We start from the raw sequence: 12,541 nt of genomic DNA, 5'->3' as shown, positions 1-12,541 counted from the left end.
GCAGGCACGCAAGCCTCACAGCTTCCTGCTGTGTCAGGTTTGTACATGTGTGTTTCACTTCCCCAGTGTGTCTCATGTGTGTGCCTGTGCCCAGAGGAACCCCGTTCCACAGTGTGGAATATTTTTCTGACCTGTTGGAGTGTATATCGGTGCTTGCTGTGAACCTTTAACGGCAGGAGGCCAGCAGGTTAAGAGATCTGTAACGCATCACAGAGATCCTCCTTTACATCAGCACCCAGGCGACTGTACCCTTGGCATTGGCAGACATGAGTCCTGCTCTCTGTATTACGGCTTCATTGCCTTATTCTATACACAAGCAGATTCATGCCGTGTCAGTTTTGTTGTCAGCAATGACAGAAGGGTGCCAGAATTCACTCAAATGGCATGGCTAGGAAAGGAATTTGGGGATGCTGAAGAAATGAAGAAAGAACTCAAAGCCAATTGCAAAGTGGGTTTTGTTGTTGCTGTTGTTGCCATTCTAAAGGCAGACACCCAGGTCTGTCTGCAGTCAGCCACAGGGAGGTCCAGAGAGCCCATGGTGAAGATGAAGCAATAGTATTCATATTGCCAGTGAGAAAGTCAGCGCCCCAGTTTGCCTTTGACAGGGGAGGAGGGAGGGAGCCACAGGAAAGTGTAGGTGGGTGAATGCAGCGAGGGTCTATGGCTTGGAAATCTATTTGGCTGCAAATTGAAAATAAGCCCTTGTGGGGACAACAATCAGGTCCCACTAGTTACTATCTCAATGTGCCCTGCAGCATCCAGCAGCATGGTAGGTGTGTTCCAGGTGGACACGCCAGGTGTGTTCAGCAGCAGGGAAGCACTTATGGGAAAGAGTGGGTGCAGACGGGGATCGTGGCATAGAGTCCGTCCCCATTTGTTGCCAGTAATCCAGTTCCTTTCTTGCACATGGCTGCCAAGGGCTCCTGTGGTGAGCCAGGCACACACCAAGGAGAGGCAGCATAATTGGACCCTACTCTTTGCCAGCTTGCATTAAGCAGACAGGGTGAAGTGTAATTCCTTAGAGCAATGGTGCAGAGTCAGCACAAAGTCCCTTCAACACTCCTCATCTTTATCCCCTCTCCTTTTTCTTTTCTTCTTGGCAACCATAAATATGTGGGGAAATGCAACCTCCCACCCTTCTCCATGGGAAGGGCTCATCAAAGGTTGCTTGACTGGAGTGGAGGATGTGTGAAAGGCCTAAGTCTGATCATTGGCTGTGTTCCCAGGCTTGCTTCCATCTGTTGATAAGCAATGGAGGTGGGAGGATATGCCACATTTGATAGAAAGCTCTAAAGCAAAGACTTGCCTATAAAGATCCCTGAGGTATCTCTGATCACTCTAACCTGTCACCACCATCATATTCATTCTCTGTCTCCCCCTCTCTCTTTTGCTGGCAATGATGCTGTGAGAAACAACCCTGATTTGAAGGTAAAAGGGGCTTTATTCAAGATGGATGTTAGTGTCTTCTTGGAGTGAGGAGTTCAACATCAGCATGCATTGCTGCAAAGTCAGAAACAAAGAGGCCCATCCTGGCAACTCTTAACTCTTCCACCAAGTCCTTCAGGACATAACAAAGGAACCTTCCTCCCACCATGCACTGGAAATTGAAATATCAATTCCCTAAAGGGCAAAGTTCATACTTGCATATTGCTGAGCATTTTGAACCCACTAGGGTTCTTGCCTGGAGAGTTCTGACAACATATGCTGGATTTCAGAGAGAACAGGATGGTTTTTTGCTGAGGAGATGGGGCCAGTGTGCTTCACTGTCTCAACTGACAAGTCCTGACTGCAGCTTTTCTTTCCTGTTTCTGATGTGACACGGCAAGTTCTGACACTGCCCTCACTGGGAGGAGTGATGGGAGACAGAGAACTGCTGCACCAGCCTGTGTTGTGTTGCACTACAGTATAAAGCTAGTGTGAATACTCCAAGAAGGTTTATGACGTGATCCACAGCTGCAAGTTCTACCTGCCAGCTGCTTTCCACTGTGCATGGCACATCTCTGATATTTTTTGAATATTCCCTCCATCTCCTTCATACATATCCCCCTTCAGCTGAGTACATACTTCAGTACCACTTCAGAAGATCATGGCACATGAAAATACCTCTCAGAGAGACATGCCTGGGGCTAGAGTGAGGAGACAAATGTCAGAAACATTGCCAAAGGCGCCTAATCTTTCCCCGGAGGCTGGCTGCAATTATGTACAGTAGAGGTCACCAAACTGTAGAGGACACAATGGTTTTTGCTTGGTATTCTTGTGTGCAGAAACTTTCAGAAAGGGGAAATGTTCCCAGCCACTGCCCCAGAAAATTCTGGTGTTCCTACAGGAGAGAGAGAGAAATGGCAAGGGAGGGGATGTGGAGTTTTGTCAGGCTCTGGTATGAAATCCCGTTCTTTTCTGGACAGGTAATAAACAGCACAGTGGTGGTTTTCTAGTATAGGCAACACCTGCTGCTAACATTACCTGATTGATTCACTTGAATACTTAGAATGAAAATACACCAAATCTAAAATTCTAAATATATAATCAGAGTTTAATAACATCATTGATTTATTTTCTGGATTATGAATTATGCCCTCCCACCTCCCACCCCCTCCCCTTCATCTCTGTCCCAAAACTTGTTGACCTGTCAGAACTAAAATAAAACAAAGCAACCAGAAAAGATCGCTTATAGGAGAAAGGATTAACCTGATGGACACGTGGCCTAATCTATTATGGGAGAAGGCAAAATACCAGGCTCCTGTGGTTAGACCAGTGGTTCAGTCCAGAATTTCCAGTTCTTCTTTTCTGGTTGCCCTAGAGCATTCATTTGAGTGGTTTGTGGCACAGTTAATATTTGCAGAGCACTCAGAGTGTTAACAGTGCTACAACAGTATCAACACTAGATAATGATTTTGGCAAACTATCATTTGCCAATCAGTGGAACAAGGGACAGACCAGTTCAGAGAAAATACGAACCAACTTTCACCCCGGAACACAAAAATCAGAACCTTTAAGAAGAGATTTGAAAAAAGTTCCATTAACTTCTTTTTGGTTTGTTTTCGTCTTAATTTCCCTGCAGAGCCACCCTCCAGGTTTCCTCGTTCCAGGTGGGGAGGGACGGAAAAGTACTGAGATAACCACCAAAGAGATTAGCTGCCCTCTCCAGCTGTCAAGCTGCCCCCCAAGCCCTTAGGAAATACCAGAAATTATCACGAGCTTTCCCAGGTCCAAGATTTCTAAACCAAAGTAGCATTGGAGAAGTCTCTTAATGTCAAAGTGATGGTCCAACCTGAGCAGCCAACTTGATGGTTCACCCCACCACTATCAAGACAGCGTAGTGCCTTGAGGCCCAAACTCCACAGAGAGATGCTGGTACAGAGAGTTTATATGCAAAAAGGAATTGGGGGTGTTCCCATCAAAACATGAAACCCTGCTGGCAAGGCTTGAAGTGACGTTCCGGCGTCTTCCATTCATGAAGATAAAGGTGACAGGGCAATACGGGGGGCCTCAGGGGAACACAACACACATGGGTTTCTCGTTCTCTCTCTCTCTCTCTCTCTCTCTCTCTCTCTCTTCCTCATTCATACGGCCTCGACCCGCGTAAACCGCTTCCAAAAACACAGCCTGAAAAGTTGTAAAAAACAAACAGAACGGAAACAAACTTCCCATCCCTCCCACCCCACGACCTGAATATCACGAGAAGAGAAACACCAATTTATACAAAAACGCAATAAAAAAGAAATATTTACAAATGAAAGGAACGTCTTCTCAGTGGCCGCTGTCAGAGGCATCTGACAAGCTGCTATGTGTTCTGGATTGCAGATCGCTCTGTTAATTTGTTTGGTTTCTTTTTTTTTTTTTTTTTCTTTTCCTTTTTGTCCTTGTAATGAGATAAGAAGGAAAGAGTAAGAAGCTCCCTTACCCTGAAGACTAAGGGGTGGCATTACAAAGACTCTCCCCATCTTCCCTCCTTAATTTCCTCAGTGAAATGTAAGAAAATAATTCCCCTCACCAACCCTGCTCACCCTCTCCTCACATTCTTTGTTTTTACAGGCAACTCCCACCCTCCCCCCACCCCAGCTTTAAAAAATAAATAAAATAAATAGGTAAATAAATAAAAGGCCTTCTGTTGGCTTAAAAAGAGAAAGATAAAATCAACCAGGGTGTGGTGAGGAATGTGAGAGGTGGCTTTCAGCTCCAAGAAATGTGGCTCATAAAGATGGGGCTGCCATCTCCTTCCAGAGTCAGTCCCCAGCAGTGTCCCCATGCCCTCAGCACAGGGCTCTCTCAACCCTTCCCCTGGTGAGCCACAGTCATCAAGACACTGTCACAGACCCAGGATAAGCAGGAGAGACTTTGCCATATCTCTCAGGACAGTAAAGGCTGGCCCACACACCCACCTCAGGGGAAAGAAGACATATGAAAGGGGAAAGCTTCTCACTTCTACCATTGCTCCCTTCACTTTAAAGTGAAGTGCATCTAAAATGAAACAATGGAAAAAACCCCCCACTTTTATCGATACTAGGTGCACCAGGAAAGCTGTCACTACAACTGCAGGGATGGGAAACCCTAGGCTATTCCAGCTTTGCACCTGTGCTAGTATCTCTCTCTCTTGCACACAGAGGCACACGTACATGTACACACACATCTCAGCCTTGCACATTCTTGTCTTCAGCCCTCAGCACATGTTTCTGTGCTCTCTGGCATTTATTCAAGCACACCCTTTCCCAGGAAGACAAGCTGTGTACTTCCCCTGTACATTCAATAGTAAATATACATATGTGTTTCCCATGGGTGCGTACACACTCCTCCCATTTCCACACGTGCAAGGAGGCATTGAAACAGTCCACCAGAACCACCACCACCACACACACCCTTTCAAGGCATTTTTTTTCCTCTCCAGCACCATGCCACCATTGGCAGAGGACACCCTATTCTGTTTGTTCCAACCTGCTGGCCAAGGGTAGGGAGGACAGAAGGACAAACACCCTTTTTCCCCTGCCCTCCTTGCTGAAAGGAGATGCCAAAACAGGCTTGTTGTCCCCTGAAGTGACAGTGACAAAACTCCCCACTTTTTCTTATTCTTTAGTTCTGTTCCACTGTGTCTGTTTCCAGACACTTTATAGGATTGTGGGTTCATTTTGCTTTCTCCACAGATATTTCAAGTATAAAGTTATTGTATATACTCGCGTATAGGCTAACCCATACTACACACTGCTCCCACCCTTGAAGTATGTCACAATTAGTAAGCAATTCACAGCTAATGAACCAACCCTGTGCCCCTTCCCCCAAACTCCTCTCATTTCAGTGCAAACCAGCATCCTCTGTCAGAGATCCCAGCAAGCCTCCCTGACTCCAGGGCTGCTTTCCCAAACTCAGACCCTGCTTCCTTTCCATCTCTTCCACTGGTCTGCCACAGATACAATGGCTGTAATAGCCATAGTGAAACCATTAGCCAGACCTGCAGACAAGCCTTCTCTCCCTCCCCCCACAACCCCCAGCAGACAATCCAAAATTTTAGCATAAAATCTCTCAGCATATACGCAAATATATATATATATATATATTTCAGCCCTAAACCCCCATAGTCTTCACAAAATAATGTAACAAGAACCTCAGTATAACTAACATATAAGTGCATCGTCAAGTTAGTTGTGTTATTCCCCCTTCCCTTTCTCCACATCTTCAAACACTACTCTTTGCTAGGCAGTTTTAGGAAGAGTTGCCTGAGCAAGCATATTTTCCTGCATGTCCATTACACTGCTTCTGCTGTCTTCTCCTGCCATGTGTGTGTGCACATGCCTTTCTCTGCCAGGAGCCAGCAAAAGTGAAACAGTAGAGTCACTGCCACTCTCCCTCAATCCACCCCTTCCCTGCCTTTTTCTCCACTTCCTGAAATCACGAGCAAGGATATCCAACTCCAACGTCACTGTAAAGTGCAATGGCCAGGAATGGAGGAGAATGGAAGGAGCGAGAACATGGAAAAAAAGATAAAAGGGGAGGGGTGGGAAAGAGGAGGAGGAAGAGGGGAAACCAAAGAGGTGGCACTTGTCACCAGTGCTGCACTACTCAGAACTCCAGTATCCCACTAACTAAGGATGACCCAGGAGAGTAGCCAACGGGATTGATCCCACCCCACCCTCCCACACTCCACATACACCCCCAGTCCCTCCCCGCGTTCTTCCCCTCTCACTCAAACGTCAGACTCAATACTGGAGAGTTTCTCATAAACATGCCCGTTGCTGGAGCCATTGAAAGCCCTGGGGTTTTTGTTGTTAGGCACACAGGGGTTGGACTGGTTCCCTATACAGATGTCCTTCTGGAAACGGGCTGGCACAGCCCCATGAAGGGCTGAGACCACCGGCTTGTTGGTGGTGACAATGGCTCGGAAGTCTGGCCTGGCTTTGGGCCCTCCTGCCACCACAGGCTGCCTGAAGAAATAAGATTTGCTGCCGTGGAGCAAGCATTGGTCATCCCCAAAAGTGGGGATGAAAGGGTTTTGGGTGACCCGGTCGGGGTAGAGCGACTTGCTGAGCATGTAGCCCCCGCTGCTGCCGGGGTTGTTGTGGTGGTGGTAGCTGGTGGCGGGCACTGAGGACTTGTTGTTGGCAAAGGTGGTCTCACTGGCTGGCATCTCAAACATGTGGGCGTAGGGGCTACCCTCCAAAAAGCGGCCCTTGTCCTTGAGGCTGACGCTGCGGGGGGCCAGGGCTGAGTCATCCTTCTGCAGGTCCACAAAAGTGTCATAGGAGTGCTGCCGGCGGAGCTTGTTGCGGTTCTTCTTCTGTACCTTGGAGGCAGAATTGGAAGGGCTCTGAGGATATTTGGAGGAGGAAGTGGCGCTGGTGGCCATGGGCACGGGGGCAGGTGGCTGATCCAGCTCTTGGAGAGAGTTGTCCTCACTGATGTCATACAAGTTGCCTGCTTTCTTGCAGGCCTCACAGCGGATGCAGGCCTGGCGGGTGGAGTTCTGCCCCACCACTGATGGCGTGTAGTTGTGCAGCTTAGAAGGGCAACCACGGCAGAAATTAGCCCCAGGCCGGTCCTCCCAGTCTAGATTGGTCAGGTTCTTCTCCCACGGTGCTGGGACCCCACTCACAACGCCATGCTTGTGCTCGTTGCCTCCACCAAACTCGCCTGAGCTGTGCTTGTGGTGGGCCCTGTTGGTGCAGGATCCACCTCCACCTCCTCCTGTGTCACGCTTAAAATCATCTCCCCGTTCTTTGTAGATATCCGTCAGATCCACATGTTCCCAGTGCGGTGAGTTCTCTTTTGCCCGAAACTGGTCTAGGTAGAAGTCCCGTAGCCCTTCCTTGTCCCTGAAGTAGCGCTTGTGGTCGGGTGAACGGGGCGGACGCCGGCGGTAGGCCAGCTCTATCTCATCAAACTCCCTCCGGGACTTGGCGGAAGCCGGGCGCTTCTTCAGGCTGTCCTTGTACTGCTGCTTCCGCCGCTTGGCTGCATTGCCTTCAATGTTGCCATAGGTGACCGTGTGAGTGGAAATGTCAGAGACATCTGAGCGGATCAGGTCGTCGTGGGCCCCACTGCCCCCATAGCGGTCACTCTTGAAGGAGAACTTGCCATAAAGGTCACCCAACTGGCTGTGCTTGGCAGGGGGTAACCCCAGGTCCAAGGGTTTCTTCCCAATGGACCGTGACTGGGCATTGAAGGGTGGATTGTCACAGTCATAAAGCCCGTCGATGGAGCTGGTGCTGCCAATGCTGTGAGGGCGGTGGTGGTGGTGGTAGTGGTCCTGATACACATTGCTGTCCTTCAGCTGGAGGTTGCCAAAGGTCCTTTCCACCTCACTAATATAATCACTAAAGAGGTTCTCCTCACAGGGGGGGTTGTTGTAGGACTTGCAGTCTGAGTGAGTGAAGCTACGGCGGTGCTCAGAGATATCATAGACAGATGACTCACGGCGGATAAAGTCCAGGGCACTCTGTGGTGAGCCATTGACCCCTGACAGGTTGGCCATGTTCTTGGCTGTCCGAAGCAGGCGGAGGATGTTGGAATGGGTGTTGTTCATAGTTGCCGTGGGGGAGTTCATAGCTGACTGGCGTTCCTCGATGGCCACGCCATGGATGCAGCTGTAGATACCCTGAAATTAGAAAAAGCAGGAAGGTGAGTGGTCCTGCAAAGAATACATGAAAGAGGACCTGGCCTGGAAGCCAGGAAGCACCCTGTGCAGCAGTAGCATGTTCCTCTAGGACAGAAGGCCTGTCAGCCGTCCATCATGAAGTACAATCAAATCCAATTAAATCAGACCTGCCCTACAAACCCTTGCTGTTTTGCCCCTCTTTCTCACCTGTCACACATTTCCTTCCCCCTCATTCCTCTTCCTCTGCTTTGCCTCATGTTATATCTGTAGGATGCAGGAATACCTGTTTGCATCTCTAAGAGTTACTCAGATCTAGTAGGTGTAACAGAATTGCTAATGGGGACAATAATATCCTTGGGAAGAAAAGCATCAAGACAGATGATTCTGTGTGGATGAGAGGAAGAAAGTCTGTTTTGGCCCTTGAAATTCATCTGGACATCAGTGAATCAACAAGACAGGAGCTATCTTAAAAAGGGAACAGCTTCATTTGTCATAAACCGAGTTACATTAATCACCAGTACAGATTAGAAAAGGAAACAGAGAAAGAGCCGGACTGCCGAATAGGTATTTAGGTCTTTTGCATCTGGTTGAGTGAAGGTACAATAGAATTTTTAATTGCATGCTGTTAAATTTAACAGTGATAACAGCCTCCAAATTGACATCCCAGATGAAAGCGTAAAGTCCTCTATTCAACCTCAAATCAGCCAGCAGAAGTGCTTGGTTCCTTCACATTCTCCACTAGCTCATTTCATCCATGACACAGACTGTTTGTGAGGGCTACCCCTAGGAGCAGAAGGAAAGGGGCTCGTTCATTCCCTGGCCTGCCGAATGGCGCCTGCTTAATAATGTCAACTGTAAAATGAACACCATCACATCATGTTACCATGGTTTCTCAGCAGCTAGGAGATGATTAACACTTTTCATACTTTTCACCAACCTGGTCCAGGTCTAACATAACCCTAGCTGAGGATCACCAACCACAATTCCGCACCGCATCTCCAGAATAAACCAGGTTAGAAATTAACAATATAGAAGAGAGGCTGTGCCCCTGCCTTCAAAAGGCTTTGTCATTTCTCTTCAACGATATGATATGTGACAATTATATACTCCTTCCATAATCAAAGTTAATTCTGTTACGTTGGACACTGAAGTAAAAAATGCTGAGATTTGACCTCACTTCAGAATGGATCAGGGGAAGGGACCAGTGGCTTAAAAGAAGATAAAAAACCTCCAAATGGAATACTGCTTGCTACAATAATATCAGAAAGATGACTCAGAAATTACTAGAACCTGCTTTAAATGTAAATATTATACCCTAAGGCAGATGTGCATAAAGCAATTGCTAAGTTTATGCGGTCATCCTCTCTGGAAGGATTTCTGCATGGTTTAGGGTATGGCTTTTGGTTAGGGACTTATGACTGTCCCTAACAGCACACTTTTAGTTAACATAAGGTCAAGTGAAAAGCTGGAATACAGAGGACAATGAAAAACTCCTGAATTTCTAACCATGTTATCCACCGTTACTTGACTTACTCTCCCCAGATCTGGCCTTCTTGCAACTCACTTTGGAGGAGCAGACAGTTACACTTTACTTCTCTTTATACTGCATTTTCATTTCCATGGTAAATTTTCATTTACATGACCATAATCCAGCAGAAACCAAAGGTGTCACAGAAAACCATCAGATGTTCTTGCAACATTAATGGTGAAAAGACACCAGCCTTTCTCGTGCAGACCACTACTCTATGCTGTGTGTTAGACAGTCCTGGTGGATTTCCCCTTCTCCAGGGGACTGTCTGAATAAAGCCTCTGTTCATCCCCACTAGCCAATGACACTCACCCTGCTGATGGAGAAGACTACACCGGGCTTGCCAGAGCAGACGCCCATGAAGCAGTGGCGGAATTGCCAGTAGAAGAGATGCTCACAGATGAAGGTGATGAGACTGAGAGCCATGGCTGCTCCCAGCATGTAGAAGACACCTGCCATGTTATCTATATCCAGCTGGCTGCTCATAACCTCGTTCTTCTCATTGTGACAAATCCCAGTGAGCCACAGTGCTTCCAGCTCCTCCATCTCCCCTAGAAAGACAGAAAGAAGGAAAGAAACAGGTTAGATAGACAGCTCTGCAATGGTTAAAGAACTCAAGCTGGGGCAGACCGAAAGCAAGAAGCTGATCTAAGGTCATTTCCAGTGGCCATGCTTTTTTTCCACTTCTATTACATCCATGAAATACCCTGACTGCCCTTCTGATAGGGGCAAGTGCAATTTGTCACAGGGAAGGCAACAGTATTTTTCCACAGCCACAAAACTCGTACCACAGGACACAGCTATCACATTTGCCAAATGTCTACATTGAGATCCTGAAAAAGTTATCCACCAGATGACTGAAAACTTGGCCTCAGAAATTTCCACTTTCATATTAGGTCAATGAAGGGAAAAATCAGTGACTGATACTGGTAGACAAAAATGAATCACCTCTAAATAAAAACATTGTATGTTTCCAATTCAAAATTCAAAATGTTCATTTTTTTAAATGATTTTGAATTTGTTTCCATCATATCCATAGCTCATTAAAACTAGGTGCAATACTCCCAAAATATTTGTGCATTTTTACATGGTTTTCTTCCCTTCAATTTTGTTCAAATTCAACACTTCCAAGCCCTTTGACCAATCAAAAATATTACTAATCTGTATCAGTGCGGAACAAATGTTCTGTAGTCTAATTTCATACCCCACTTACTCCCATTATATTATTTTCATGAGGAGGGAGAGAGATAAACACTCACACACACACAGAGACATACACTGAGGTATTCAGAAACAAACTAATTTTGCAGGTTGGCAATTCTTTTCATGTTGTTAGGAAATCTAGTTTTTCACTTTTTCAACTTCCAATCCAATGACAAGGAGGAAAAAATCTGTATATTTATGTGGCACTATAGCACAGTCTTTAAAACTTTATGGAGAACTTACGTTTCTTTCTGAAATAATACATATTAGGCTGTTTAGATGACAGAACGCCCCATCCATCAGGTGGCCAATTTTCTGCTGAAGTATGTCAGAGCTATGTTCTTTTCATATTTCTTATACCATATGTTATTTTCAGATTTCAGATAAAAAGAAATACTTATAAATAAAATAGCCTGTGAATTTTATGTATTCAGAAAAAGGGCACAGCAAGATGTAATATGGAATGGAAAGGGAAAGCCAGGAAAATATTTTCTAAAAAGGAATCCCTTATCCCATGAATAACTTTTTTAATAATAGCAATTTCTCTGTGAAGGCTAATATTGAACTAGGTAACTATAATGTTCTGATTAAAAACTCACTTCCAAATATGTTTCTGAGTCTCAAGTGTTTCCTTGGGTTTTTTTTTTTTTATATTTTGGGAAATCTGTGTTAACTTTTTCATACATAAATATTTATTCTTTAATTCTGTAAACTCTGCATTACTTGATCCTGGCTAGAACTCTAACACATGTGATGACCACAGAAAGTCCAGTGTAATTAGTGGGTTTGGTCATAGCAAAACCTCAAAGGTAGCGCAAGTTCACAACAGAAATCTTGTTTTTACAAGACATTCTTCGCACAAGATATTTTTCAAACACACGTGAGCTGGTCCTACGAAACCTTTAGTGTTTTTGACATTGCCTTTGATGATACTTCTACCCTGCATCAACAACATAAAACAAGTGACACCCTTACATTTTTGGTGTAATGTCTCTAATGAACCCTTCTTAATAATTTCCTGTTCTCAACTGAAATCTGACATGCCAAAGCCAGGAACTTCTATTTCATATATGCAAAACCTGGAATTTCTTAGGAAAACCCCAACTCCTCTTTTTCTTGTCACTTACCATCTCCAAAAAGCTGTAGAATGGCAAGATCCACCTGGCGCTTCCAGCCTGAGTCCTTTTGGATGGCAATGCCATAGCCAGTGGAAGCAAACACTTTCCCACTCCCAATCGTCACCAGCTTGCAGCCTTCATCTCTGCCAGCCATGTAGTTTAGCACTGCTGCATCATAAATGAAAGCATCCAACTTCCTGCACAGGTGCAAGAAACAAGAGGGGTATAGTACAGAAAAGACAGAATCTGTATAAGTTCAATGGTGTTCTTGGGTAATTAAGGCAGAAACAAACTTCCTTCAGACAGACAATAGGTTGCACCTTCACCTTTATCAGTTAACTAAAATCTGAGCCTAGAACCTGTTTATAGGTAAAGTTAGATTATAAATGAGGACTATTTCTTTCTGACTCTTTGATAATCATAATTTCTGATCTGAAAGAAAATTTGGAATACAAACATACTGCAAGATAAAGATGAATGAAGAGGAAGTCAAGGGGATCTATAGTCCTAAGAATAGCCTGTATTTCTGTACTGACTTTCTTCTCAAAGGAATCTAAAGATGCTTTATATAATCATAGAATTGTTTAGGTTGGAAAAGACCTTTAAGAT

General features: G+C 45.5%; 1 protein-coding gene across 1 annotated transcript in view; it reads right to left on the bottom strand.

Annotated features, from left to right (window-relative positions):
* Positions 1-6,175: 6,175 nt before the first annotated feature.
* GRIN2B (glutamate ionotropic receptor NMDA type subunit 2B) overlaps positions 6,176-12,541 on the bottom strand; it is a 204,391-nt gene continuing 198,025 nt past the window's right edge. Inside the window, exons 11-13 of the mRNA XM_040595092.1 lie at positions 11,942-12,129; positions 9,924-10,162; positions 6,176-8,083 (exon numbers count right to left, since the gene is read on the bottom strand). Coding sequence (XP_040451026.1) covers positions 6,176-8,083; positions 9,924-10,162; positions 11,942-12,129 — 2,335 coding nt within the window. The remainder of the gene's footprint in view (positions 8,084-9,923; positions 10,163-11,941; positions 12,130-12,541) is intronic.

This window comes from Falco naumanni, chromosome 5, assembly GCF_017639655.2.
Source record: "Falco naumanni isolate bFalNau1 chromosome 5, bFalNau1.pat, whole genome shotgun sequence".
Lineage (NCBI taxonomy): Eukaryota > Metazoa > Chordata > Aves > Falconiformes > Falconidae > Falco > Falco naumanni.
The sequence above is the reverse complement of the archived record's forward strand: the minus strand, read 5'-3'. Positions and strand labels throughout refer to the sequence as shown.